Source organism: Bos taurus, chromosome 22 (genome assembly GCF_002263795.3).
Source record: "Bos taurus isolate L1 Dominette 01449 registration number 42190680 breed Hereford chromosome 22, ARS-UCD2.0, whole genome shotgun sequence".
NCBI lineage: Eukaryota > Metazoa > Chordata > Mammalia > Artiodactyla > Bovidae > Bos > Bos taurus.
This window is the reverse complement of record NC_037349.1, coordinates 51220718-51248442: the sequence shown is the minus strand read 5'-3', so window position 1 is coordinate 51248442 and position 27725 is coordinate 51220718. Positions and strand designations below refer to the sequence as shown.

The 27725-nt window shown below is 60.2% G+C and overlaps 1 protein-coding gene across 1 annotated transcript; it reads right to left on the bottom strand.

The window, feature by feature from the left end:
- Window positions 1-269: 269 nt before the first annotated feature.
- Window positions 270-27725, bottom strand: CELSR3 (cadherin EGF LAG seven-pass G-type receptor 3). Its single transcript, NM_001205337.2, is given in 36 exon segments — window positions 270-2049; window positions 3257-4145; window positions 4956-5156; window positions 5678-5836; window positions 6135-6244; window positions 6492-6640; window positions 6746-6862; window positions 7272-7395; window positions 7911-7990; window positions 8949-9061; window positions 9287-9461; window positions 9659-9865; window positions 9954-10080; window positions 10306-10473; window positions 11036-11210; window positions 11532-11643; window positions 11646-11686; window positions 11935-12130; window positions 12360-12569; window positions 12790-12884; window positions 14489-14590; window positions 14880-15063; window positions 15356-15476; window positions 15575-15716; window positions 15862-16033; window positions 16526-16642; window positions 17178-17363; window positions 17997-18166; window positions 18259-18384; window positions 18643-18806; window positions 19352-19509; window positions 19618-19706; window positions 20031-20146; window positions 20377-20602; window positions 21202-21852; window positions 23703-27725. Coding segments are annotated over 36 exon segments (9942 nt in total). The 5' UTR covers window positions 27445-27725; the 3' UTR covers window positions 270-2021.

The window sequence follows — 27725 nt, the reverse complement described above, 5'->3', positions numbered from 1 at the left end:
AGACTTAGGAAGCCATCAAGTTGCCGCCTTGACGGGGCCTTACCCTGTGCTCATACTTCAAGCCCAGCTTCAAGTCGAAGGGACAGAATTCAGGATGAGATCGCAACCTGGTCCAGATCTTCAATGAAATGAGCTAAAAATAGCCGAATATTCTCGGGGAGGAGGAGGGGGCAGTGCTCAGATTTCTCCCCAAGGTCAACCCCGGGAAATCATTCATAGCCACCCTCCTACCCCATCCCCCATCCCCAAAGAGAATGAGGCAATAACCATTTTCTATAGAAGTTTATTCCCAAAACAGAGCGCGGCTTCACGGAACAATTTACACAGACAGGAAAAGGAGCCACTGGGCTGGAGGGGGGACTCCCCCTCCCAGAGAGGGGCAGCTACAGAACCTAGGACATAGCAAGGACAACCCCCTCTCCCCACAGCAGACCCTTCAACCCTTCAAGGGCTGGGGTCACTCTGGGTAAGGAGAGCTGGGGTCCTGGCTGGCGGGATTTGGCACCAGTCAGTAAAGTAGAACTTTTAATCTCCTTAAAAACTGCCTCCCAAGAGTATGCGTGAAGGAGGTGGGTATCTGCACAGACCTTCCACAGCCCTGCACGGCTGCAGTTCCTAGTGGTAAGAAGATGCCTACACTTACCACTGGGCCTTCTGGGCCTGCTGTTCAACAGGGGACTCAGGGCTGACCTTTGGCCTGAGACGACTAGGGGGTTAGAAAGCCCTCAAGATGGCCAGGTTCAGGGTCCTCACAGGTGGGTCCTCCAAGCCCCTCTCCCACTTTCTCTACCTTTCACTTGTAAACAAAGGGGGAAAAAAAACAAACAAAACATTCTCAACTGTAAACAAAAAGTTCACAAAGTTTTAAACTGTAAACAAAGTGTAAAAACTGTTTTAAACTCTTGACCTGTAAACAAAGTAACAAAATGTCAAAGCCCCCAGTTCTGGACAGGAGAGGAAGTAAAAAAAGTGAGAGTTTGTGAACTGGGTCCTAACAGTCGTTTTTCCCTTTACAAGGGAATCAAGGAGAGATGGAACTGAGTCACTTCCTGCAGCCCGGGTGCCTGGGGCCAGGGAGGCTCCTGTAAACATGGGAGGCAGTGGCACCTACATTCTGAGTCTTTAATTCCCTTGTTTCTGCTCCCTTTTCTCCCCCTCCGACATCACCCTTCAGAATAAATCCTAGCAGGGGGCAGTGTCAGGGAACCAAATGGCACCACGACATTTGTACGCGGCAGGGGCAGGGGTTGCGAGGACTCCATCCACCCTCTGAAGGAATGTCTGAATAGAGGCCTGAGCCCCTCCCCGTGGGAGAAGGGAAGCCTAGATCTGTAAACATGACATCTGCTCATCCACCAGCGCCCCACAGCATCAGTCCTGGGACATAAGGCAGTAAGTGGCAGGGACTCCGCATAATAAACACACACATCCACGGGGAGGGGCAGCATGAGCGAGCCCCTGTGAGGAGGTCAGAGGACCCGTTTTCAAGACCAACCCCCCCTCCCCGAGTCCCCAAAGTGTGCCCTGTGGGACATCCAAGCAAAAGCAAAGATTAATTCTGCACTTGGGGCCCCGACAGTATGCAGATCAACCAGGGAATGGGGGGTGGGGGTGCATTTACCCCTCCTGTCTGAATCTTCCCCGTTAAGATGAGAGGAAAGAGCCAATAATTTGCCAGGGACCCAAATGGGCCCAAACTCTGTACCTCTTTCCCCTCTGTCCCCCTCCCCCTCCCAGCCCAGCCTCAGAACCTCGGGAGACAGAAAAGCTGAAAAATAACATAAGCATATCTCTCTGGTTACAAAGGTACAAAATGTATAAAAGTCCTTCCCCGGCTCCCTCACTCCCCGCGCCTGTTACACACTTGCACACGCTCACAGATGAGCATGGACAGTCAGTGCTGCAGCAAAAGGGAGAGCTGGGGGCGGGGCTGTGGGAGGCTGAGTCCCGAGTCTGGAGTCACTTTTGTTAGCCCAGATCCTCCATCGCTCCCCGCTGGTCCTCTTCTGCTCAGCCGCTCCTCAGGAGTGACCTTCACTTCTGGGAACTCTGCGGAGTTGAATGTGGAGATGGAAGGCAGTTGCTGAGAGTCAGGTCCCCCTGGACACCCCACCATTCCTGACCCGGGCCGCCTCCCCCATCACCTTCACCTCTCAGACTCCCCAGCCAGGGCCTTTGGCTGCCACCTATGTCTTTTCTCTAAGCACTGAGTGAGCACCTACTATGTACAGGTTCTGTTAAACACCTGACCCAAAAAAAATCTCCCTAATCTCCGCACCTCAACAAGTTTGCTACCACAGGCCTATTTTGCAGATGATGAAACAGGTTCAGAGAGGTCAAGTGTGAGTCCAGAGCCTGAACCCCTGCTCAGTCCTCCCAGCCCTCCCCAACAGTCAGACCCCAAGGCTAGGCTGCAGGAGGGCCCAGGGGGTGCTCCCAGCTCCCTCATCCTCACCCCACCCCCTTCCAGAGCCTTGGGCACCTCAGACCTCCTCCTGCACCCTCTCCTTCCTGTCTTCCCCCCCGATGTCTGCTCAGGTTCTGATGGTCTCCTTCCCCAGTCCCAGGGTCTCCTTCCCTCCGAAGGCTTTTGTCACCCTATGGACCTCCACAGAACCTGGCCTAGTTGTTCCTCCTCCTTAAAACTCAGCTCCACTTTCGGCTTCCGAGGCCTGGTCCTTTCTGGCTCCTCCCCACTCCCTCTCTGACTCCTGTACCCAGTTTAATTCTCTACCCCACAAATGCCAGAGATGCACCAGGTCCCAGCTCAATTCCTGTGTGGCCCACCCCACAGTGCCTCCAGGTAGGAGGAGCTGCATATCGACTGAGTGAGCAAGAGACTGAATGATTTACTCTCAAACTGAAGTTCCAAGCCTGCCCCTACGTCTGACTTCTCCTTATCCACACTCCACCCTAAGCAAAGTTCCCAAGCAGAGACTCCTGCCTTCCCCTTCCATGTTCCAGGCTACCTCCTGCCCTCCCCCTCCAGGAGCTCAAGCCCTTCGGAAGGTACCTGACTCACCTCCTGCATCCAGGAGGTGCAGGCCCAGGTCACATAGCCACCCATTCCTGCTTATCACCCCGCTCACTGCCAGACTTCTGCCCTCTGCCCATGGCTCCCTGGCTGCACCGAGCCCAGGGCAGCCCACGCTCTCTGCCAAACCCCACCCCATCTGGTGGCGGAATATAGGGCAGGGTGCATAGGAGATTGCCCTAAACTGACAGGGGTGTGAGCAGGTGGCTGGATGCCACTTACTCTGAGTCGGGAGACAGCTCCGAGATGCTGTGGGAGGTGGCGGAGCGTGGCGTGGAGGGTCCGAGCGCAGAGGCAGTGGCAGAAGGGGTGGGGGTGGTGTGAGGGCCCGAGGGTGTGCCTGAGGACTGCACGGAGGAGGAGAGAGCCGAGGAGGTGAAGGAGGCAAGGATGGAGGAGAGGATGTCTAGCTGCTCTGTGGAGGGTCCGTGGCTAGGGCCACTGGCGGGCGCTTCCCGGACTCTGAGCAGCTGCGGGGGTGGCCCAAGGCCTTCTCGTGAGGGGTGCCGGCTAGGCGCGTGGTCCAGCGGCTCCCCTGAGTTCGATCGCTTGGACAGAGAGTCCAGGGGCCGGGATGGCAAGAGGGGGTCCCTTGAGAGTTGCCGCTGGGGAGACAGGGGCAGAGGCAGGGGCTGTGGGTCAAGGTCCCGGGCACCCCGGGGCGGGGGCAACGTGCGCAGCCACTCGCAGGGTGCCCCTCGGTCCAGCGCATCCCGTGACCCGAAGCGGCCCGCCGTGGCACCAGGGTGGTCCCTGGGTGGCTGCCGCCGTGGTAGGGTGCTTCCCCGATCCCTGGGCTCCGGGCGGCCTGGCACAGCGTCCAGGCATTCCTGGGAACCTGGCCGGCTCAGGGGACGCAGGACCGGGGCGGGGGCCTCCTCCAGCCGCTCACGGCTCAGCTGCCGCCGCAGGAGCAAATCCAGCTGTTCTCGGGAAGAGTAGCGGCTGGCGGGCTGCGATAGGCTGCCGGTGCCCCCACCGGCACAGATGCGACCGTAGGAGGCAGCCGGCACTGCACGGTGGCCCAAGGTGGCAGCACGGCACCAGGACAATTCAGGGGCGCCTCGGGTCTGTGGCACCAGCGGGTACTGCAACCGGTTCTTCAAGATGCCTGCAGGAGGAACACGCGGGGGACAGTGTGTTGAAGGCCAGGAACTCCCCTGGGGCTAGGGATGTAGCAGCGTCTGGGATCCCTGGGACACAGACTTGGGGGCAGAAACCATTTGGGGAAAGGGTACAGAAGCCGCTCCTGGGAATCACAGAGAGGTTGCAGGACAGGGGTAAGAGTGAGGTGGCAGTAATCCACGGTCTCAGGAGAGAGGTGGTCCCCTTGCTGTGGGGGTAGGGGCAAATCATCCCCCAAGATCAGAGGAGGAGCAGCCCCCAGGTCAGGGTCAAAGGGCAGGGATCCCAGGGTTGGGGCAGGAGCAGTCCCTGGGGTGACGCAGGAGTAGAGGCAGAGACCCCCTTGAGCTGGGACAAGGACAACCCCTTGGGACCCCTGGAAAGCACGACCAGGGGAAGAAACCTTCCAGGGGGACAGGGAGGAATCCCATGAGTCAAGGCAAGAGTGGCCCCTGGGGTCTCTGTGGGGCAAGCACGTCTCAGGCCAGAGTGGGGCTGTCCCGTGGGACCGTGAAGCAGCATAGAGGAGCAGAACCCCCCACACAAGGGAGATAAGTCCTCAGGGTCCCTGTGAGGCTGTTTGGATTAAGAGGATGAAATCCGCTGGCTCAGGGCTTGGCCACTTCCCAGGGTCCCTGGAGCACAGGCTAAAGTCAGCCTTTTGTTCTGTTTTGGTTTCGGCCGGGGCATGTAGGATCTTAGCTCCCCCAACCAGGGATCGAACCCGCACACTCCCTGCATTGGAAGGCGAAGCCTTAACCACTGGACCCCCAGGGAAACCCGGAGGGCTCCATACCTTTTCTCTGGCGCTGGGCCCCACCCAAGGAGGTTTCATCGCCACTGGTCAGGGCCAGGTCGGGCTGGTTGTTGTTGGCTGCGTCCTTGCTGGTGTCCAGCCCCAGGCGCCTTTCAGAGCCCCAGGTCTGCAGAGCACAGGGAGCAGCCTCGCACTCCCCCAGGGCTGGCCAGTAGGACAGGAGGTCATTGCCGTCCACGTCTGCGGAGCCAGGGTCGATTACAAGAGTCACCGCAGGGTCTGGCAACCCCGCAATCCGGACTCCGTGGCCCCCTAACCCTAATGATGCCTGAGATCTGGGCTTCGCTGATGCAGCAGCAGTAGGAATAGGAGGGTGTCTCTCGGAGATCCATGGAACCATCCAGGGACTGATAAGCTCACCCTACTCTTGACTTGAGACAGACAGAGACTGGCGGTGGGGAAACCTGATGACTGAGGGGTCAGGAAGACCAGGCTGAACCCCACCCCTCAGGGAAGAGGAGGGATGGCACATCACCCTGTAATGTCCCTGACCTTGCTCATCTGTTGCCTGGGCCCCTTCTGGGTCTCTAGCCAGCAGAGCTCTGGTGAGAGGCTGGATGGGGAGAGGTGTGGGGGCACCCCACGATGACCCCAAAGTCAGTCCCAGGAATCTTCAGGGGCTAGCGGGGCTCCTGGGTTCACACCCAAGTGGAATATGGGGTATCTCTTGGTCACCCATGGGGTCAGAGGGGTCCTATTACCTTTGGGGTGGGTAAGGAGCCTCTCGCTCTGGGCTGCCCGGCGGAGTGGACGCTGGAAACGGCCCCGTGTCCGGCCATTGTCCTCACTTTCTGAGGATGGGATGGACAGACTTCTCTCCTCCTCCAAGGACAGGTCACTGTCAGAGTCGGAGTCTGCGCCTGGAGGGGGGAAGGTCAGGAGGAACACACGGCAGTGGCCGGGGGAGGTGAGGGCCGTGGGGGTCTTGAGGGAGGCTCTGGGAACTCGGGGCAAGCTTGGAGTAGGAGGCAGGAACAGGAGGGCTGGGTCATGGCCAGGAGAATTGGGGCTGTCTGGGTAGGTGCTTCCTGGACCTGCGACCTTAGGGGAGCTTGCCCCAGCCCTGTCAGCTGCTGCTCCCACCTGGGGGCAGAAGAAAGGGGAACGGGGGAGAGACCCTCTGAGTCCCTCCTCCCTGGCCCGGGCCCCCACCTCCACCAGCATCTCGATGGAACATGGCCACGTCCAGGTCAGTGGGGCCAGCGTGAGCCTGGAGGCCATGGTCAGTGTGGTCAGCAGCCGAGCCATGTCGAACCAGGACGTTGTCCCTAGAAACGCAGGAGCCCCCATCAAAGAGGGATGTGACGGGGTGTTTTGGAAGCAGGGCACCTGTGAGTACCCAGCCAGCCGCACACGGTATGGCTCTGAAGGTACCCCTGGGTGTGTGGCAGAAGACACTGGGGCAGAGGCAGCAGAGCAGAGGCACAGATGGCCAAGACGGGTGGAGCCAGCCCAAGGACCCGGTAATGCCAGCCCCGGGCCGTATGCCCCCTCACGAGGCGGCCCTGCCCTCACCTGAGGTAGCTGCGGCCCCGCTGGCTGTCTTGGTCCTGGGTCCGCCCGGACCGGGCACTGCTCACCGAGGAGACAGTGGAGGCACCGAGAGTGATGCGGATGAGGCCGCTCTCCTCAAAGAGGGCCGTGTTGTTGTAGGCGCCAGGCCCCTGGGGTGGTGGAGGGGACAGGCGCGTGAGCCAGCCCTGGGGAAGCCTCCAACGCTGGCCTCCCGGGGTCCCTACCCCAACTCCTCTGCCCGGAGGGCCCCTCACCGTCCCAGGCGCCGGCCTGGCCTCCTCGGGCGCTGCCTTCCTGCCCAGACAGGCTGGTGTCCAGGCAGCCCGGGTGTCTGAGTTCAGGACACAGAAGAGCAGCAATACCACCAGGCCCTGCGGGTCAGCGAGGATCAGAGAGGAGACAGTGAGGGCCATGAGAGGTCAGAGCAGGGCTGTGAGGGGGTCAGCTAGGGCCAGTGGAAGTCAATGAGGGTCAGCAAGTGGGATCAGTCATTGCAGATGAGAGTGAGGCTGTGCGGAGGCCCCAGGGGGACCCAGTAAGGGAATGAGGGAAAGGCAACAGAAGTAGTGAGAAGTCATGAGTGACTGGAGTCAGTGAAGGTCATTGTGGACCAGCAAGCAGCCAGGAGCCTCAGCACTGATGAAGGCCAGTCCAGGCTCAGCAGCAGTCAGCTGTCAATCATCGGGTGGGCATCAGCTCCAGGCCTGGGGTTAAGGCCCCGGGCCCCACCCTACCGAAGCCCCATCTGGTCCAGAGTCAGGGGGGCGGTGTCAGGGTTACCTGGAGCCCACAGAGTCCAGCGTGGAGGTAGTGGAAGGCCAGGATGCTGTGGTTGACCGCGAGAAGGCCAAAGAGCCAGGAGGCACTGATCAGTAGAAGGAGCAGAAAGGAGCTGCGAAGGGTCCTGCCGCGGGAACATGAAAGGACAGGACACGTGAGGGTCACGCAGGGCTCGAGTGGGGGACATGGGAGGACACACGGGGATGTGAAGGGAAAGGAACTCACACGGAAATGTGGGGTTCTCAGGAGGGCACTAGGGGAGTCTGGAGGTCACAGGAGGAACCAGGAGAGTACTCAGGGAGCCGCGAGGGGACATGGGGAAAGCCGACTGGAATTGGGAGGCGGGGCATGAGAGAAAGCATGGAAGGCACATGCAAACACGCAAGGCAAAGGGCAAAGTGAGCCATCCAGGCATTGGGAGACTGGAGAGACAGCAGGGTGGAGACAGACGTGTGGGGCCAAAGTAAGTCAAGGGTACCAGAGAGGGACGGCTGGCTAGGGGATAAAGGGTGACTTCATCCCCCTACCCAGAATCTGGAGCCCAGCCTGAACCAGGGGTGCTCCAGGAAGCCCCCCAACCCCACCCAGGAGAGGGCTGCCATTCTGAAAATCCCCCACTCCCCCAACAAGCTAACTCACAGCACAGAGGTCTTCTTGGCCTCCCTCTGCCCAGTGGAGCAGGATGTGCGGGCCGCGAGGAGAAACATGGTCCCATTCATCTGGACCCACAGCCAGACATGTGGATCAGGAGCAGGGCAGAGAGAGACAGAGAGAGTGAGAGACAAACAGAGAGACAGGGACAGAAGACACTGAGACTCATAGACAGAGAGGCAGAACCCGTGAGAAATATACACAGATATACAGACACACACATAATAACCAAGAAGAAACAGAGGAGCTTAGAATCATGGAAAAAGTCAGAGATAGGGAAACAGTTTAGTTCAGTCACTCAGTCATGTCTAACTCTTTGCAACTCCATGGACTGCAGCACGCCAGGCCCCCTTGTCCATCACCAACTCCTGGAGTTTACTCAAACTCAGGTCCATTGAGACGGTGATGCCATCCAGCCATCTCATCCTCTGTCATCCCCTTCTCCTCCCACCTTCAATCGTTCCTAGCATCAGGGTCTTTTCAAATGAGTCAGCTCTTCACATCAGGTGGCCAAAGTATTGGAGTTTCAGCTTCAGCATCAGTCCTTCCAATGAACACCCAGGACTGATCTCCTTTAGGATGGACTGGTTGGATCTCCTTGCAGTCCAAGGGATTCTCAAGAGTCTTCTCCAACACCACAGTTCAAAAGCATCCATTCTTCTATGCTCAGCTTTCTTTATAGTCCAACTCTCACATCCATACATGACTACTGGAAAAACCATAGCCATGACTAGACAGACCTTTGTTGGCAAAGTCCAACAAGGGAAGTCCATCAAAGGGAAGCAGAGAGGGATGGAAAAATAGAGATGGAGAGATAGACAGGTAGGGAGAGCAGCCGAGCTTGTGACCCCACATCTGCCATCTCCATGCCAGCTGGGCAGGAACAGAAAAGGAGGCTGAGCCCAGGAAGCCTGCAGACTGCCACCTGGCACCCCTCGGCCGATACCACCACACTGGCTGCAGGGCCACCTCCTATCCCATCCCACTGAGGGGAGCACAAGGCGGGACTGAGTAGAGGGTACTCACCACGAGCACAAGGATGACAGGGCCAGCGAAGCTCCAGATGAGGGGGTCGTGGATGGAGATCCAGCAGAAGTCAGGGTTCCCGTAGCCCTCGGGATCCAGGCCAACGGCCAGGCCTGCAGAGGAGAAGGGACAGGATGGAGGGGGTGTGTTCCAGAGCTGCCAACCAACCCTCTCACGTACCCGGGGAGAAGCTGGGGTGGGGGCAGGGCAGGCTCCTCCCTGAACAAGTGGCACAGGGGGCTGAGGCTAGGGTCACGATCAGGGGCAGGGGTCAGCCCACGTGATGGATGGAGGTCAGGGGTCACAGGCCTGGACAGGCCAGGGAGCAAGGCCCTCACCCAGCAGCACGGCAGGCACGCCCCAGCCCAGGGCGTGGTAGAAGCGCATGGCGCCGCGGTCCACGTTGCGGGGCTCCACCTGCATGCGGTAGAGGTGCAGCCCCTGCACGAGGAGCCACGCAAAGGTGCCCAGGAAGAAGTAGTGCAGGAGGATGGCGACCGCGGTGCACAGCAGCTGGTGGGGGTCGGGGGGACGTCAGGACCTCTCCGCCTCACTCCGCCTCTGAACCCCCAACCACCGCACCCTACCCCAGCATCCCGCCCCAAAGTGACTGAGCACCCCTGACCTCTGACCATGCACTCTGGCGCCCTCCGCCTTCCTGGGCCATATGAGGTCAGCAGCACACGGGTCCCCCAACCCGGCCCCTGCACCTGGTTTTGGGTCCTGTGGATCCCCAGCAGGAACAGGAGCTCAGCCACCCCCAGGGCGGCAGCCACGTTGGCATGGATCCCCCGCATGTTGGACTTGAGGCTGCGCAGGCTCAGCAGGACAGCCGCGGTCAGCAGCAGCGCAGCCACGGACACTGCCATGACCACGTGGGTGAACACCGCCAGAAGCTCCAGGTCACCCTCCAGCCGCTGCGGGGACAGGGAGGGTCGCAGGGACGGTCAGGCACCCCTGCCCTTTGAGCCTCCCACTCCCTCAGCTCCCCGAACCCAGCCCCACCTCACGGGGGGAGGCATCCATGAGGACCCCGAAGGTGCCCGTCCGGCTGCAGCGACACCGTGCGTGGGATCCGTTCCTGTGCACCAGCTCACAGTCCCGTGCAGTCCACAAGCCGTGCTGGTCCGCCCTGTGGCCACAGCGCAGTCAGACCGACCATCCCCTCGGGGGAGAGCCCCGTCGCCAGGCAGGGGTTTATGAGAGGCACTGGGAGGGGCCGCGGGCGCCTGGAGTTCGGGAACCGCATTCCTCATGGGTCTGGGTGCACAGGGGCATGGGTGGGGGCCCCAGGGGCAGGCTGGGCCTCCCAGGGGCTACCAGGGGGACCAAGGGTTTCCAGAGTGGAGGTCCTCACGGGCCAGGCGGGTCCCACTGCACACAGATGGCCTTGCTGCGATTCGCTGTCTGTAGCAGGCGGAACTCCAGGCTGATAGGGGACTCCAGGACACCTCGTAGGAAGTTGCGTCCGTGGAACACAGCCACACTGACCACCGGGGAGTTCATAACTGGGTTCTGGGGAACCCTGAGGAGACACCCCACCTGAGCTTGGATGCCGCCAGCCTTCCCAAGCTGACTGCCCACCTCCCTGTCTTCCCTTGCCCAGAGCTTGGGGCACCCTGGGCTGGGTGTTGTTTCTGAGAACTCCTTCAGCCTCCACTGAGTGGCCTCAACACCAGGAGTCCATGGCCTGGTTCTGCAGAATTACAGCTGAGGGGCTTTGGATCCATTGCTCACATTGGAGCCTGCAGCCTAAGCAGCTGTAGACTTTGTGTCTCCCTGCATGCCCGCGGCTGGCCCCCTTCGGTCAGCCCATCTCCATAGGCCAGTCTGCCTGTCTGGCTGGCTCCTGTATCCTTTATGTGACTGGCCCAGCTGTGGCTCTGTGTCTATCTAGTTCCCCAGACACACTGACATGGCAGAGCCCGGCACGGATGAGACTCGCAGAGCAGGAGTGTGGCCAGGCGCATCTCTGGATGATGGTGAACCTGCTTGTCTGTCCACCATAAGTGGGGGGTTGTTCTAAGCTGGGTCAGAGCGAGCAGGCAGCCCAGGGTTGAGAGGCCTGGGGGTAACTCTACTCATACCTGGCACCCCGGCGCTCGGCCTGGAACTGGGCAGGGAGCAGCCCCCCAAGGGTGCGGTAAACCAGGAGGATGACAATGGAGATCCCAGGCTCGGGCTCGGGCTCTGGAGGGGCTGGTGGGGGTGCCATGCTCGAGGTGGTGGCATTTTCCATGCTGCTGCCGCTGGGGTACAGAACTGCCGGAGGAGGGGGAGGAGCCACTGTCAGTGACCTCTGACCCCCAAGCACCCACAGACCCAGCTCTGACCCGGAGCCAGCATCAAGCATGGGAATCTCTTCCCTGAGGGTCTAGAACCAGGGAGTGCAGGGAGCAGGTGCCAGTGAAGAACTCACAGGCCCCTGGGGCTGAATCCCGAGTATCCAGGCCTGTGAGAGGTCATTTGCAGTGAGGGGGAGGGTCTGGGCAAAGAGAGAAGTGACAGGAGGGCCATGCGGGGTTCCGCTTTGGGCAGGGGTTGGGCAGGGAAACGAGACCCGGCCCAGGGGTGACCTCTCACCTTCAGCGGGGGATGGCCGTGGGGCCTGGGAAGACAGCAGCACATGCGTGTGAGGGTCCCAGGCATCCTGGCCCCGGAAAAGGTTGCTGTGGTAACGAGGGTAGCGACGAGTCCCCGGGTGGGACTGGGGTGCTCCATGCGGTCGATGCTGAGCACTGCCCCAGAGGAAGAGGGGTGAGACCCAGCAAGGATCTCCACCCTGTGCTGAGGGATCTCCCCCTCCCGCCTCCCCCCACTCTGGACCCAAGTCCCAGCACCCATATGGCCTCCTGGCTACCAGCGCAGAGCCTGCGTCCCTGCCAAGCACAGTCTCGAGCCACTAATGTTGCCACCCACAGCCCCCACCCCTCGGACCTCCGGGTCTGAGTTCACAGCCCCCTGCCCCAGCCCACCCTCCACATACTGATGTTGGGTGTCACCAGCCCCACGGGGTTCAGGTACGTGAGTTCCATGTTCCTCGCGAGCGTGGCTGCGTACTCTTCCAGGCGCTGCACCAGCCCGGCGCTGCCCGGGGAGCCTCCGGGGGCCCGCTGCCCCAGCGCGGCCCACAAGTCCCCGGTCTCTGGAGCGAGCAGTGCAGAGCCGGCCCACAGCAGATTCTGGGAGGAGGGAGGTGAAAGCGGGCCCAGCCAGGTAAGGACACGTGAGGGGGTGCCTGAGGGGTCTGGCCAGGTGCTTAGGGGGGCCCCAGTAGGCAGGGAGTAGGTCTGGAGTGGACAAGGTGGGAGAAAGAGCCCATGAGCTTCACTTCCCGGGGATCAGGAGGGGCCTGAGCTGGGGGGCAGGGGTCTGGGGCCAGGGAATCGGGAGCCCCGGGTGCGGCCCCACCTCATTGAAGTGGGCATCCTGTGTGGCTGTTAGCCCGAAGCCCTGCTGGCGGCTCTCAAAGGCCAGCAGGTGGGCCAGCAGGCGGGCAGTGACTCGGACGTCCTGGCTGAAGTAGTGGTCGGTGTGGCCGGTCACCTCCCGCAGCCTCTGAGCCAGCTTCTTGGCCTCCACCGTGTCCAGGACCGTCTTATTCAGCTCCAGGCCATCCAGCTGCCGGATAAAGAAGAAGCGGTCCATCTGTGGTCTCTTGGGCCTTTCTCAAAAGCCTCATGGGAAAAAGGGTTTGGCCAGATTAAAGGACTACACAGAAAAGCCCAGGATGTCAAGGGCTGGGGCATGATGTGTAGGGCCCGCCACGGGCCTGGGGAGACGGGCCAGGGCCACTGCTGGGGCCAGTCTCGTGTGCAGGGCAAGGTGCAGGCAGTCTCACCAGCAGATTGAGTTCTCGGAAGGCTGGGGAGGTACAGTTGAAGAGGTCAGGCTCCAGCCAACCCCGGTCCTCGTCGCACAGCCGCACGGCCGCACCTGAAGGCAGGTGACCCTCGATCAGTCCTGGGGCCTGGACCCCTTCACTGAGGAGGCAACCACAGCACCCTCCTCTACCCCAGGGGAAGCTCTGATGCAGGGACCAGGGAGTAGGCATCCATGGCTGCACCCCAGGATGGAGAAGACCCAATCCCCAGCCCAGATGGGCCCCAGGCGCTTATCAGTCAATTTCTAGAGGTCTGGGGACCATTTCGAACAGCCATGACATAAAGGAGAACACAAGGGCGGGACTGTGTGTGTGTGCTAGTCGCTCAATCGTGTCTGACTCTTTGCGACCCCATGGACTGCAGGCCACCGGGTTCCTCTGTCCTTGGGGATTTTTCCAGGCCAGAATACTAGAGTTGGCTGCCATGCCCTCCTCCAGAAGATCTTCCCCACCCAGGGATCGAACCCAGGTCTCCCACACTGCAGGTGGATTCTTTACCAACTGAACCACCAGGGAAACCCAAGAATACTGGAGTGGGTAGCTTATCCTTTCTCCAGGGGATCTTGCCGACCCAGAAATCAAACCAGGTCTCTTGCATTGCAGGCGGATTCTTTACCAGCTGAGCTATCAGGGAAACCCTGTGTGTGTGTGTGTGTGTGTGTGTGTGTGTGGGTGCATGTGCACCCAAACACACAAGCCAATGCTCTCACCTACACACAAGTAGATGCTGTGTGACCCAGGACAAACACACAGACACACAATGCTCCCCCCCTCTCTCTCTTTCACACACACACACAGACATCCAGGTTTTCCAGTAGAATTTTGTGACCAAAATAGGGTGGGGATCAAAATTCCCACACAAAATTCAACTTCCCCAAAGACTTTGCTGCCATCTCTCTCTAATCTGTGAGACTGGAATGAAAGTTGAATGAAATTGACCTGGCCCTTAAGAGAGCTTGTCGCCACCAGCAAGAGGAACACTGACTTCAACGCAGAGACCCCTTCCCAAAAGACAGACATAGACACGTGCGCAGGCACAGGGAAACACGCACAGGAGCATGCACACGAGACAGCTTTGGTCCAGCCGTGGTGGGGACCTCAAGCAGCGGGGAGGGTTCTGTAAGGACCTCAGGCAACGGAGAGGAATCTGTGGGGTCCTCCAATGGAGGGCAGAGGTCTTTCAAGACCTCAGGCAGTAGAAAGAGGCCTGCAGGAAGCTGAAGAACTGAGCAGGAGTCTACAAGGACCTTAGGAAGTGTGTATGTGGGGAAGGGCCTCCAGGGACTTCAAGCAATTGGGAGGAGCTTTTAGAGACCTCAGGCAGTGGGGAGGGGTCTGCAGGGACTTCAGGCAGCAGGAGGGGTCTGCAAAAGCTCTGGCAGTGGGAGGGGGCAGCGCACCTGAGCAAACACGTACCCCTTACCTGCACCCCGCAATCCTGCCCAGAAGCCAAGAGAAACAGACGGAGGCTCAGTGAGGGTCAGGGGGAGGGAGCCAGAGCCACGAAGAGGTAACGAGGGACCAATGTCGCCCCCCACCCAGCTCCCACCTCTTGGCAGGAACAAGGCCAACCAACTCAGGAAAAGAGGTGGCTCTAGCGGTCAGAGGACAGGCCAATCGCCACCCTCAGCAATGTGCCTGTCCCCCACGTACTCACCTAGGGCCCCCCGAGGACAGGGCACTGAGGCTAAGATGCCAAACTTGGTCTGCGGCCACCACACACCAGACCTCAGGGACTTGGGGCAGGCGTCATAGAGCACTAGGGAGGAAGAAGACAGTGAGGCAGGCAGCCAGGCGTTGGGGCCAGGGATGGCCACATCCGCTGACCCCTCACCTACCCCAGGCCCACTGCCTACCACTCTGCTGCTGGCCTCAGGGGAGCTGGCCCATCAGATTCTGTGACAGGCCATCAAAATACTTGGGGCCAATGTGGGAGCCCCTGGGCAGCACAAGAAGCCATCCAGAGCCCCTACCCAGAGAGCCAAGCATGCCATGGGACTTGGCAGCAACATGCCAGAGCCAGCCTGCTGCACGTGGAGCCTGCTCACCCCGGCAGCCGCTGGCTGTCACTTCTGCAAAAGGGCTGTCACAGCTGTTGCACTGGCGGCCAAGGGCTCCTGGGCGACAGGGGCACTGCCCACTGTGGGGGGCGCAGGAACGTGAGGTGGAGCCCACTGGGTAGCAGTCGCACGGCAGGCATGAGTCACTGCCCCGCGGTCGGTAGTGGAACTCCTGTTTGAGACAGGGTCAGGGGCCGGAGGTCAGGGGTCAGGGCTTAAGGTGAGGATTTCAGGTCAGGGCTTGGGGAGTGGGTGGAATCAAGGGCAAAGGGTTGGCAGAACAGTGCTCACAGGCCAGAAGGAAGACGGGCCTCAAGGGAAATATAAGGGAGGGGTCAGATGTCAAGGACAAGAGGTGGCAGTTAGGTCACAGGGTAGGGGTAAGGGGTCAGGGGCTGTGTCAGAGGTCAGCAAGCATCACAGAATGGCTACAGCACAGGTGAAAGGCCAGGGGCCAGGCGCACCTTGCAGTGACACTGCCCGTCTGTCTTGTTGCAGTTGGGGTCAAAGCCCTTGTGAACATCGCAGTTGCAAGGGCCGCATGTCGGGCTCCCCCACCAGCCCCGAGGGCACTGCTGGTCCATCCTGCGGTGGAGAACCAGGTGAGATGCCTCCGCCATAGCTCAGCGACCCTCCCCAACCCTCTCCAACTCTTTCCATCACCTCAGCCCCCAGCCCCTTACCTGTGTTCACAGTGGTGCCCGAAATAGCCACCTACACAGTCGCAGGTATAGCCATGGGGGGCCCCTGGGAGATGCCGGCATGACCCCTGGTTCTGACAGGGGTTCAAGAGGCAGGCGTCCACACAGCCCGGGCCATAGTAACCTGTGGGTTGGGTCAGGGAGCTGAGGACACTGGCCACAGGCATGGGAGGAAGAAGGCATCTGTCCTTCTCAGCGCCTGCCTCCTCTCCAGGTCCCCCAGTCTTCACCATGAGCCCCAGATCACCCTGCCCCCACCCAGGCCCCACCTGGCCAGCAGGTACAGGAAAAGGTTTGCCAGAGGTCTCGGCAGTCAGCGTGGGGAGGGCAGGGTCCAGAGGCACAGGCGTTGGTCACGACACAGCCAGGCTCCACGTTCACCCGGTGGCTTGGGGGAAGCAGGGCTGGGGACCCCGAAGGCGTGGAGCCAAACCATACTCCCTACGGGCACAGGCGGCAAGGTGAGACCCATGTTAGAGCACCTCAGCCCCGAGTCCAGCAGAGCCACCCACATGGTCTCGTGACCCCTGACATGCAATCTCCCTACAAACCCCGGTGTGCTTAGTTGCTCGGTTGTGTCCGACTCTTTGTGACGCCATGCACCGTAGCCCGGCAAGGCCCCTCTGTCCATGGAATTCTCCACGCAAGAATGCTGGAGTGGGTACCCTAAACCCTGATCCAATATTCCCATTTAGTGCCCCCATGAGAACCCTAATTATGCTCTCCCTGACATAGGCCTCTAATGGCCCTTGATCATCTGAGCTGCACTCACGTCCAACAGCACAGAAGGGCCTGACCTGTCTCTGATGGCTCTGGTCACCGCTACCCCTACACCAACCTCCAGGTGAATGCAGCATCTCAGGTCTCAAGGCACCCCTGAGCTCTGACCATTCACCCTAAGGCCCCACCTCGTATTTGCACGCTGACCCTCACCTGGATACAGCCAACCAGACCCTGAGGAGCCTCCTCTTCAGCACCATGGGGCAAGCCTCCCACATGGAGTTGCTTTACCTTCAGGCCCTGCAGCTCACTCCCCACTGCCAAAGTGTCCTGGGGGAAGGGGACAGTCAGCACGGTGAGGGGGGACCGATGAACCCCTGCCCTACCCCAGTGGCAGCCTTGGCCTTATCCTAGCCTTGCACCACGCTCTGGACGTCTGGACCAGAGGGCTGGTCTGGGCATGAGATGCTCCCGAGTACAGAGGACCTGCTGGAGCACAGGGGATAAATGACAGGAAGGTTTAGTCTAGAGCTGGGCTCTGGATTGGGCCCTCTCTCCTGGACCCCGAATAGACCCTGAAATTCCATGATTTTGAGCTGGGACGATCAGGAGACCAGAAGAAGTTTGGCAAAGTGCTAGCTACAGAGGTACCCCAAGACCAGGCCAGAAATCTGCATAGCCTCCCTGACATGAGGAGGGCGGAGCAGGATGGGCTTAGAGCAAGGACGTGAGGAGGGGGACTCGGGAGACAACATCAGACTATGTGCAGTGGACGGAAGAAGAGGAGTTGGACTGAGTGGGGTTCTGATGAGGTGGGTCTGGTCGGAAGGCTGAGAATGGACCACCCCAGGGTTAGAAGTCAGACCTGGAAGAGACTGAAGTCCAATGAGACCATGAGGACATGGTGGCCCCGCCGGCCACCTGGCTCCTCCTGCAGCTCCAGCCGCAGATCGTGCCACCGGCCATCACTGACTATCATCTGGTCCAGGAGGAGGTGGGCAGCCCGGCCTGAGGCCCTGGTCACTGTTACAGACAGCAACCCCCGATCCAGCTGCGGGCAGAGAGGCACAGCCCTGGGGTCAGAGCCCCACACTGGGCAGGGGCCAGGAGTGTCAGGAGGTGGGGTCACGAAGAGCAGAGGTCAGTACAAGAGGGACAGGCTATATTTGGCATGGAGGGCCCTATGCCAGGGCACTCTATGCTTCTGAGAGTAAAGTTAAGGGGCAGGGGTCATGGATTAGTGCAGGTGGCAGGGGAGAGCTAGGCTGGGACGCTATACCTGCAGAGGATATGATAGGGAAGAGGGTCAAGGGCCAAGGTCGAGAGCAGGGTCAAGTATGATCAGTGCTCCTAGTAGAGAAGTATGCTGTGTATGTGTGTGTGTGTGCGCATACACACGCACGCTTAGTCTCTCAGTCATGTCCTGTTTGCGACCCCATGGACTGTAGCCTGTCAGGCTCCTGTCTCCATGGGGTTCTCCAGGCAAGAACACTAGAGTGGGTTGCAATTGCCTTCTCCAGGGGATCTTCCCCACCCAGGGATCAAATGCAGGTCTCCTGCATTGCAGGCAGATGTTTTATCATCTGAGCCACCAGGGACCAGGCCTGAAACCACAGGAACGGAGCTGGTGGCCTCAAAGATTGAGAGCTGGGGTCTAGGGAAGGGCTCAGGAGGGCAGACGCACCTGACAGAGGAGTGTGCTATGTGGCCCAGCCTGGACTTGCATCAGGACCCCCTGCTTCACCCGCGTCCGAAACGCCAGCCCCAGGTACCATGGCACAGACACGGCCACATCATTTCCAAAGTCCCAGCTCAGTGTGCCGTTGCCACGAAAATGGTGGGGATGGGCCATAGCTGGGGGGGTAAAAGGAGCAGAGTCACAGGCCTCACGTTGAGAACAGAAGCTATACTCCACAGGCCCTTCCTGCCCCGGGCTGCCCACTCACTGAGCCGACAGTCTTTGCCTCCAAAGCCCACCGGGCAGTCGCAGCTGAAGCCACCCCAGCGTTCTGAGCAGATGCCGTTGTTCTTGCAGGGGCCCGAGTCACAAAAGTGCAGCTTGGCCTGGCAGCCTGAGAGAGAAAAGTACATGGAGGCCATGAGAACACGAGAGAGGGCACAAGCGCTGGACAAAATACAGGGCCTGGGGGGCTGAAAGTGCCCAAGACCTCAGCCCCATGTTCTTGCAGGGGGTGGAGTTGGTTGGACTCAGGTCCTAAAGGCCAGACTGCAGCAGAATGCTTGCCAGAAAAGGAGACAAGGAGGTGGTCAGAGTTTGAGTCCATCCATAAAGCCCTCCACCTTTTCCCTATGATGGGGACGTGGCCTACCTGCCACGGTGCCATTGTTTGCGACAAAGGACGCCATGTCCACTCGGCGGCCATCGATATGCAGGTCCCGCATGCAGCCAACGAAGTCCTTGTGGGACACGGGGAAGTTCTCGGGAAGGTTGGGGACACCCCCCAGGAGCAGAGGGCCTGTCAGGTCCAGGGACCTGGGGGTCAGGGGTCCAGGTCATTGGTGGGACTGGGGCCAGGGTAGGCTTGCTCCTGGGTTGGGGGAGGGGATAGGAAATGGAGGGGGTAGGACTCAGAGGGTAAGGTGATTGAATGGGGAGGGTAAGATCAGGCTGAGGAAGGACTAGGGCCTGACTTCAGTTGTGGGGGTGCAAAGGAGAGTTTCTGATGGGCAGATGGTCTGGGGAAAGGTGGAAGGGGCTGGGGTTGAAGATGAGGATGAAAAAGGGAGCCAGAAGGGTGGCTGGGGGGGTGATAGGGGTCAGGTGGGGCTGTGGGGCATTAGCAAGACCAAGAGAGTAGAGAATTTGGGAGAGTGGGTGCCTGGGGGAATGTGTACAAGAGGGGAGTCTGGGGTAGAACACAGAGATGGGGGCTAAGGTGAAGTGGGGTTTCAGCATTCGAGTGGGGAAAGGAAAATCTGGTGGTTTGGGCAAGGATGGAGAGTTTGGAGGCAGTATTGGAAAGGTGGGGTGGGCTCTGGCAGGCAGGGGGCTTGGGGCTCAGGGGCTGGGGAGCTCACTTCTTGGAGCTTGTTTGCGTGCCGGCAGCCGCGCATGAGTAGTTGCCAATCTCAGCCCCAAACTGCAGAGCCACAGCCACATCGCAGTCATCCACGCTCAGCACAGCCACCTTGTCCTTGGAGGGGCCCTGAGCACCCCCCAGGGCATCTGTCCGGGGCTAGAGACCTGGCACGTCACTCAACAGGACCCCCAGGGGTCACCTGGTATCCCAGAACCTGGTATCCCAGCCCCTTCCCCGCACTCCCAGGCCGAGGGTGGTGCCCACCTTGTTGTAGTATCTCAGATGCACTGTGTGCCACTGCCCGTCACTGAGGCCCCCTGGAACCGTGGGGCTGACCACTGTGTTGGACTCACCTGCAAGGCAGCTGTGTATGGAGGCTGGTCTAGAGCTGTGAGGCCTCCCCTCCCCCTACCCACTCATGCAAGCACAGCTACTCCCAGGGTGACCCTGGATGCATCAGATAACGTCCCCCTGCTGGTGGCCACACTGGCCGGACCAGAGTGCCTCTGGACACGTGGGAGAAGCACAGCCTTCATGGAGAGAGAAAGTGGTCTGTTGGGCATGGGTGGAGCTACATGTTCAGGAGGGCCTGGGGGGTTCACACCCCACCCCCAGCCAACTCCCCCACACATGCACCCCCTCGTCCCTACACTGACCCACGGGGCGGGGGCACCCACCGGTGGAATATGTGAGCCTCACTTGCCCAGCCACGAGCTCCAGGGCCAGGAAGTCGTGCTTCTCGTTCAGGCGTCCGTTGTAGAAGAGCAGCCCACTGGGCTGCACTGTGGCAAACCTGGGGTTGGGGAGGGGCCCGTCACAAGCAAGACCCCCTCCTCACACCCACCATCCCTGTGACAAGAAGGTCTGAGGGAGCCCACCCAGGCTAGGTGAGGGAGGAAGTGATGAGGGAGGGCGGGGAGGGGGCGGTGTCCCATGGGACGCCAGGATGGGGGCAGTCAGGAACCCGGGTCTTGGAGGTGGTGGGGACCCCGTGCGGGCGCGCAGATGCGGGCGAGCACCTACGAGAGGGACAGCGTGAGGTGGAAGCGCTGTCGAAGGCCGCGGAACATGACGAAAGAACTGGGTGGGAAGGAGCGCGCCGCCACTTCGCAGCGCGGACCCTCGAAGGCACCGCCCGCCGGGCACTGGCAGCGGAAGCCGCCGTCCGGCCCGTTGGCGCAGGTGCCCCCGTTGCGGCAGACGCCCGGGACGCAGCGTCCGGCTTCCGTGTCCAGCTCGCAGTCTTCGCCTAGGGGGTCAAGTCGGCGGCAGAGGCGGGGTCAGACCACGCCCCGCCCCCGGCTCCAGCGGGCCCCGCCCCTCCGAAGGCCACGATCTCCAGGTGAGAGCCAAGAAGATGCAAAAGTCCCGCTCGCTGTGGGCATGCCCCTATTATACCAGACCCTGCCCTCTCTCGCCTTCCGGCCATGCCCCTCCCCAGGGTCACGCCCCTTCCTCTTCCTCTGCCCAGTTAAACTGTTAGATGCTTGCTCAGTGGTGTCTGACTCTGTGACCCCATGGACTGTAGCCTGACAGGCTCCTCTGTCCGTGGAATTTCCCAGGCAAGAATACTGGAGTGTGTAGCCATTCCCTTCTCCAGGGGATCTTCCCCACCCAGGTCTCCTGCACTGCAGGCAGGTTGTTTACCATCTGAGCCACCAGGGGGTTGGCCCAGCCAAGACCTTTATTTCTTCGCGGCCTTAGACTCCCTCTCTGCCGGGTTCTACCGCTTCTGGAATAACCGCGCCCAACTTGACCCCGGGTGGCTCAAGAGTGATGCCCAATGCTCAGCACTGACTTCCGCCCCCCACTCTGCCTCCTGTTCCCCCAGCCCCGCGCCCCGCTCACCCGTGAAGCGCGGCCGGCAAACGCAGGTGTAGCCGCCCTCACGCCGTGAGCAGGCGCCGCCGTTGCGGCAGGGGTTGGAGTAGCAGAGGTCAAGCTCCGTCTCGCAGAAGTCTCCCGTGAAACCGGGCGGGCAGCGGCAGCGCAGGCCTGCGATGGGCTGGATGGGTCTAAAGAGCGTAGAGGCGGAGGCCAAGAAGGGCGCAGAGGAGTCAAAGCGCAGCACCGACACGCACTTCATGTAGTTCTCACAGGGCTCGCGCAGGCACACGTTGTCGTCGAAGGGCAGCACGTCCAGCAGCGAGCGAGCGGCCAGGGCGGCGCGGCGCACGTACAGCTGCTCCTGCAGCTCTTCGGAGCTGAACCAGGGGCCTGTAGAGCCGGCTCCAGCCCCGCGGGGCGCCAGCGCCGAGAAGCTCACGTTGAGCACGGTGCCCCCCACGTCCGTGTCGTTCTGGATGTTGAAGATGAAGACGTCCTCGGCGGGGGTGGCAAGTACCGCAGCCACGCCTTCCAGGAAGTGGCCCAGAAGTGGCGACAGGAAGCGTTCTTGCCACATGTTCTCCAGGCGCACGGTGAGGCTGTTGGCCAGCAGCTCCTCAGTTATGATGACCACGCGAAGCACGCACTGGGCCGTCACACTGTGCAGCCCATCTGCCGGTGGAAATGGGGGAGGAGGTCAGTGTGGGGTCAGCGCCCGCCCCTCCCAGGGACAGAGGAGGGTTACTGGCCCAGTCCCCCAGCACCTCTGTGTTAGTGGGCTGACCTTACCAGGACACAAGGGGGTCTCGGCTTATGATCACCAACTCTCTCTGCACCAAGGTGTCAGCAAGGTACTGTTTCCTGTCCCCTCCTTCCGGCATGGGGAATGGCCTGAGCCAGGGATCAACCCACCCACTCTCTGCCCGCCAGTAGTGCCCATGGGTCAGCAGGTCATTCCTCCAACAGCACACAAGATGGTCCCTAAGTGATCAGTAACCCACCCTTCCCCAGGTTTATGGTCAGCAGGCCAATCAGGATAGAAAGAGGAGCAAAGGCCACTGATGACTGACTTTCTTTCCTCCCATTCCCCAGCACTACAGAACTAGCAAAACATCCCCTCTGAGAATATCCTCCAGGTGAGGGATCACCTATTCCCTATCTCTGGTTATCCAACTGTCTTCCCAGCTCACTAGAAGGGTCCCTAGGCCTGTGACCACTCAACCGCATCTCCCAGAACCCTGGGTCAGCAAGTTCCTTCTCTCCAAGAGAATCTTGGACCCTGACCTCCTCCGCAGCATCCTTGGATCAGCAAGCTGCCCATCACCCCAGACCTGGGTCCTGCGATTTCAGTGGCCACCCTCAGAAATGAGGATGAGGTGCTTATATGCCTCATCTCCACACATTGGGTGGCCGACAGGGTTTGTTGTCCAGGGAATTGAGGGATGAATGAAGATGTGCCTTCTTTGGCAGTGCCAGGAGTCCTATGCCTCAGAATTGGAGAATAAGCACTGGTAAAGTCTGTCCCAACCCCTGCAGCCTCCAGTATTTAGGCCTGCAAGAGCTTTTCCCACCCGCACTCTCCTTTGAGGGAACAGTTTGTAAAAGCCTTGGTCCACGGCTGCAGAAGAGACAAGTGGATCTCCAGACTTTCTCCCAATGGGCAGGGGCTCAGTCAGCCCCATCGATAGCAGCCAGGCTAATATGGGTCTGCTCTCTGTCTGAAGCTGCCAAGGGAAGATGCTGTTCCCGACCACTAAACGATTGGCCTCCCTCTTCTCCACAGGCTGAGAGTCAGAATGGACCCAAAGTAACGCTTCATCTGAACAGGGGTATGATGCTGGCTTTTCCTGGGACATCCAGAGCATTACTCCAGCCTTTCAGAAGGAGGAGAGCAATCCCTAGATTAACAAGCAGACGGTTCTTGGGCTTCCCTGGTGGCTCAGTGGTAAACAATCCTCCTGCCTATGCAGGAGACAAATGGAATTTGATCTCCGATCTGGGAAGAGCCCACGTGCCACAGAGCAACCAAATGCGTGTGCCACAACTTACTGAGCTGTGCTCTAGAGCCCGGAACCACAACTACTGACCCCCTGTGCTTCAACTACTGAAGTCCAAGTGCCCCAGAGCCCACGCTCTGCAACAAGAGAAATGACTGCAATGGGAAGCCTGCATGCTGAAACTAGAGAGTAGACCCTTCTTGCCACAACTGAAAGAAAGCCAGCACAGCCAAAAAGAAATTTAAAAAAGTAATTATTTAAATAAAGCAGTTTAAGAGTCTTTATGAGGTCTGCTCATAACGCCCTAGAATCTTCGGGGTTCAGTGGAGACTGTCCAAGACCCTAAGCAGAGACTATATGACCCTAACCTGGGAGGTCTATGGCAGATCCTGTGGCGTGCAGGAACGCAGCACTTAAGGGATTCTTGGAAAGTCTGGAAACCCCTCTTTGAAGTGCCTTGTGGGGGGCCCTGAGGACCTGACAGGCTAAGGTCACTGGCTCACTTGCTTAACCCCCGCCCCTCACCTGTGACAGTCACCAACATGGAGGCCACCAGTGGGCGGTTGTTGTCTAGTTTGCGGCTGAGTCGGAGCTCTCCGCTGGTCTGGTTTACCACCAGCAGCTGCAGCTCATTGCCCCGCTCAAAGGAGTAGAAGAGGTGGTCAGAGACATCTGGATCATAAGCTGGGATGCGTCCAATGATGCCTGAGGGGAAGGTGTCCGAGCGGTTGGATACGTAGTTGTTGAAGAGGATCTGGAAGTTGTTGAGCACAGGGCTGTTGTCATTCTGGTCAACCAAGCGGACGTGTACAGTGGCCCGACTGACTAGAGGGGCTGATGTGGCCTGCACAACAATTATGTATTCTTGGCGAGCTTCGTAGTCCAGGTCAATGAGTGCCGTCAACTCTCCCGAGAAGATATCCATTTGGAACAGCTCAGGGATGTTCCCTTCCACGATCTGGTACATTATATGAGCATTGGGGCCTTCATCCGGATCCACCGCAGTGATCTGGGCCACCACCGAGCCCACAATGCTGTTCTCCTTCACTCGCACCTCAAACTCCTCAGCTGGGAAGACCGGTGCATTGTCATTGACATCCTGCACTGTCACCTGGATGCTAACTGGAGTCCGGAGTGGGGGCACACCTCGGTCCACTGCGTAGGCAGTCAGTTCATACACTGGCACCGCCTCCCGATCCAGCCGCCTCACGGTGCGGACAATGCCAGAGGTGGGTTCAATGGTAAAATCTCCATCCCCATCTTCCCCGTTCTGGAAAGTGTACTGGACCCGGCCATTGGCATGAGCATCCCGGTCAGTGGCTGAGATCTGCAGGACGCTGGTGAAAGGCGGGGCATCCTCAGAGACCAGCCCTGTGTAGTGGGAGGCCACAAACTGCGGAGCGTTATCATTCACATCATTGACCATCACCTCCACATAAGTAGTGTCTGCCTTCTGTGGGATGCCGTTGTCCCGAGCTGTAATAGCCAGTGTGTAAGTAACCTGGTCTTCATAGTCCAGGGGGGCCTGCAGGGTAATGGCCCCTGAGTCCGTGTCAATGCGGAACTGGGGCAGGTTGTCTTCCAGGAGATAAGTGATGCGAGCGTTCTCACCCACATCATCGTCAGAGGCACTGATGACCACCACGGTGCTACCCACTGGTCGATCCTCATTCACACTCACTGAGTAGTGGGCACTTTGAAACACAGGCCGGTGAGTGTTGGCATCTGTGATGTTGATGTGCACATAGCAGTGATCATGAAGGGCACGGTCAGATGCAGTTAGCACCAGCTTGAAGTAGCGTTCCTGCTTGTAGTCCAGGGGCAGGGCCAGCGTCACCAGACCTACACCCCCCTGGGTGCTGATAGCAAAGCGATTCCGAGTGTTACCTCCTGTGATCTGGTAGCTGATGGCACTGTTGGCATCACGGTCTACAGCAGTCACACTGACCACACTGGTGCCCACAGTCGCATCTTCATTCAGTCGGAGGTGGTACTCTTTCATGGTGAACTCAGGCCGATTGTCATTAACATCCAGCACAGTCACTGTAACGCTGGCTGAGGCTGAGAGTGGGGGCGAGCCATGGTCCCGGGCCTCCACACCAAAGAAGTAATGTTCCACAGACTCACGGTCCAATGGACCGCTCACAGAGACCCAGCCAGTGGCACTGTTTATCACAAAGGGTGTATCGGGTGCCACGCCAGTTAGGGAATACTCCAGTCTGGAATTCTCTCCATGGTCTGCATCCACTGCCTGAATGTGGATGACTGAGTGGCCCAGGGGTGCATTTTCCAGGACAGAGACCTGGAAGGGTGTACTGACAAAGATAGGAGTATGGTCATTGATGTCCACCACCTGGATGCTGGCCAGGCCAGTGTTGTTGGACAGCGGGGGGCGGCCTGCATCCTGAGCCCGGATGCGCAAGGCATACTCTCGCTCTGCTTCAAAATCCAGAGGGGCCACCACCTGGATCTCGCCTGTGAGGCTGTCAATGGCAAAGTGGCCGCGGCTGTTACCACTGATGATGTTGTAGTGCACTAGTCCATTGGCATCCTTATCCCGGTCCGTGGCTGTGACGCGTAGCACCACCGTATGGGGGCGCACATCCTCGCGCACCTGTGCCACATAGCGTTTCTCGCTAAACTGGGGCGCGTTGTCATTCTCGTCCAGCACGGTTATGTGCACACGCACGGTGGCAGAGCGCGGCCCGGGCTCTTGGCCCTGGTCGCTGGCCTCCACCACCAGCTCGTAACTTTCCATGTGCTCGCGGTCCACACGACCGCTGGTGCTGATGAGGCCCGAGCGCGGATCAATTTCGAAGGCATCAGCGGCGGCGGCGCGCGCAGCTGGAGGCCCCACAAAGCGGTAACGCAGGTTGGCGTTGGGGGGCGCGTCACCATCTGTGGCACGCAGCTGCAGGATGGGGTAGCCCTCTTCCACGTTCTCGCGAAGCGTCTCCCGGTATTGCGCCTGCTCAAATACCGGCGCGTGGTCATTGCGGTCGGCGACTGTAACGGCCACCATGGTGGTGGCAGAGAGGCGCGGTGAGCCATGATCCTGCGCCGTCACGCGCAGGTAGTGGCGATCCATGCTCTCGCGGTCCAGAGCAGCCTCTGTGCGGATAAGGCCGCTCTGCGGATCTATGCTGAACAGCTCTAGAGAGCGGCTGTTCATGAGCGCAGCCAGCGAGTAGACTAGGCGCCCAGCCTCTCCGGTGTCCGGGTCCTGCGCCACTACGCGTAGCACCGCGGTACCCGCCGCCTCATTCTCCGGCACTAGTGCCTGGTAGTTGTACTGCGGAAACTGTGGGTGGCGGTTCGCGGCGCGACGGGGGCGGGCCCGGCCCTCTAGGGGTATTCTCCAGGCTCCAGGCCGGGCCGGGGCCCCAGGGGGGCGCGGCCCGGGGCGCTGCGGGAGGAAGCGGCGGCGGAAGAGACCTCGGGAGCGCATGCGCTCGGGCGTAGGCTCGGGAGCTGTCCGAGACTCGCGCGGTGCTGAACCAGACTCGGGAGCTGTCCTCGCTGTGCGAGGTGCTGAATCCAGTCCGGGGCCAGATCCCACGGCCCCGGGAGGGCGGTCCGACCGGGGGCCTGTCCTCCTCGCTCGGGATGTCGCTGTTCTCTCGCTTTGACCCCTGCGCCCTGGTCCCCACAGTTCCCCGCAGCAGCGCGTGGTTCCCACTTTTGGGGAGGAGCCTCTCCCAGTATTCCTCCGAGAGGACACCGGCTGAGAACCACGGGGCCGAATCAGAAGGTCCGAAGGGAAGGGAGGGTTGTTCTCCGGGCCTGGGACCCCTGGGGACAAACCCTCTGGTGACAGACTATCTCTTCGCAAAGGCCCTATCCGCCTGCAAGAGGAGACCTCTGGGCGCCAGCATAACAGAGACCCTGGTCCTTGTCCGGTCTCCCGCCCGCGGCTGCCAAATGTCTTGACCCCATATTCCGCTCCCAGCCCCGGCTGCTCCGGGGGCCCTCGACCGCTTTGGGCGCTTTGCCTTCCCCCTCGGAGCCCCACGAAGACAGGTTCCCTGACTCCCAGGCCAGGCTCTCCGTCCTCTCGGACCCCGGGAGGCTCGGGACAAAGAGCTAAGGCTCCGTTGCCGATCCGCGCCCCTGGTCCCGTAGCAGCAGCTACCCCCGGATCCCAGCCGTGGCCCCCACCGTCCCCCAGCTCCTCCCGGCTAAGAGGGAACAAAGAGAGGAGGGAAAGGAGCAGGAGTAGCGGGGTCGTTGGCCCCCTGAGATCCCACCACGGCTGCCGCCTCGCCATCACCCCCCACTTCCCCACACTGCCTCCACTGTCCTCCACCCCGGTCCAGGCCTTGGGCCCGCCTCGCTGCTCGGACCCCCACCCGGACCCCTGCCGCCACCCCAGTCCCCTGCCTCTAGGCCTGTCGCTCCACGCCGTTGCCACCCTCTGGGCACCATCTACTTCGCGGCCAGAGGCCCTTTGGCGAGCGGCCCCGGCTTTTGCCGCCCCCACCACAGCATCCCTGACGCTGCTGCCGCCTCCCGCCGCTCCAACATGGCTCCCGGCCGCTGCGATGGTTC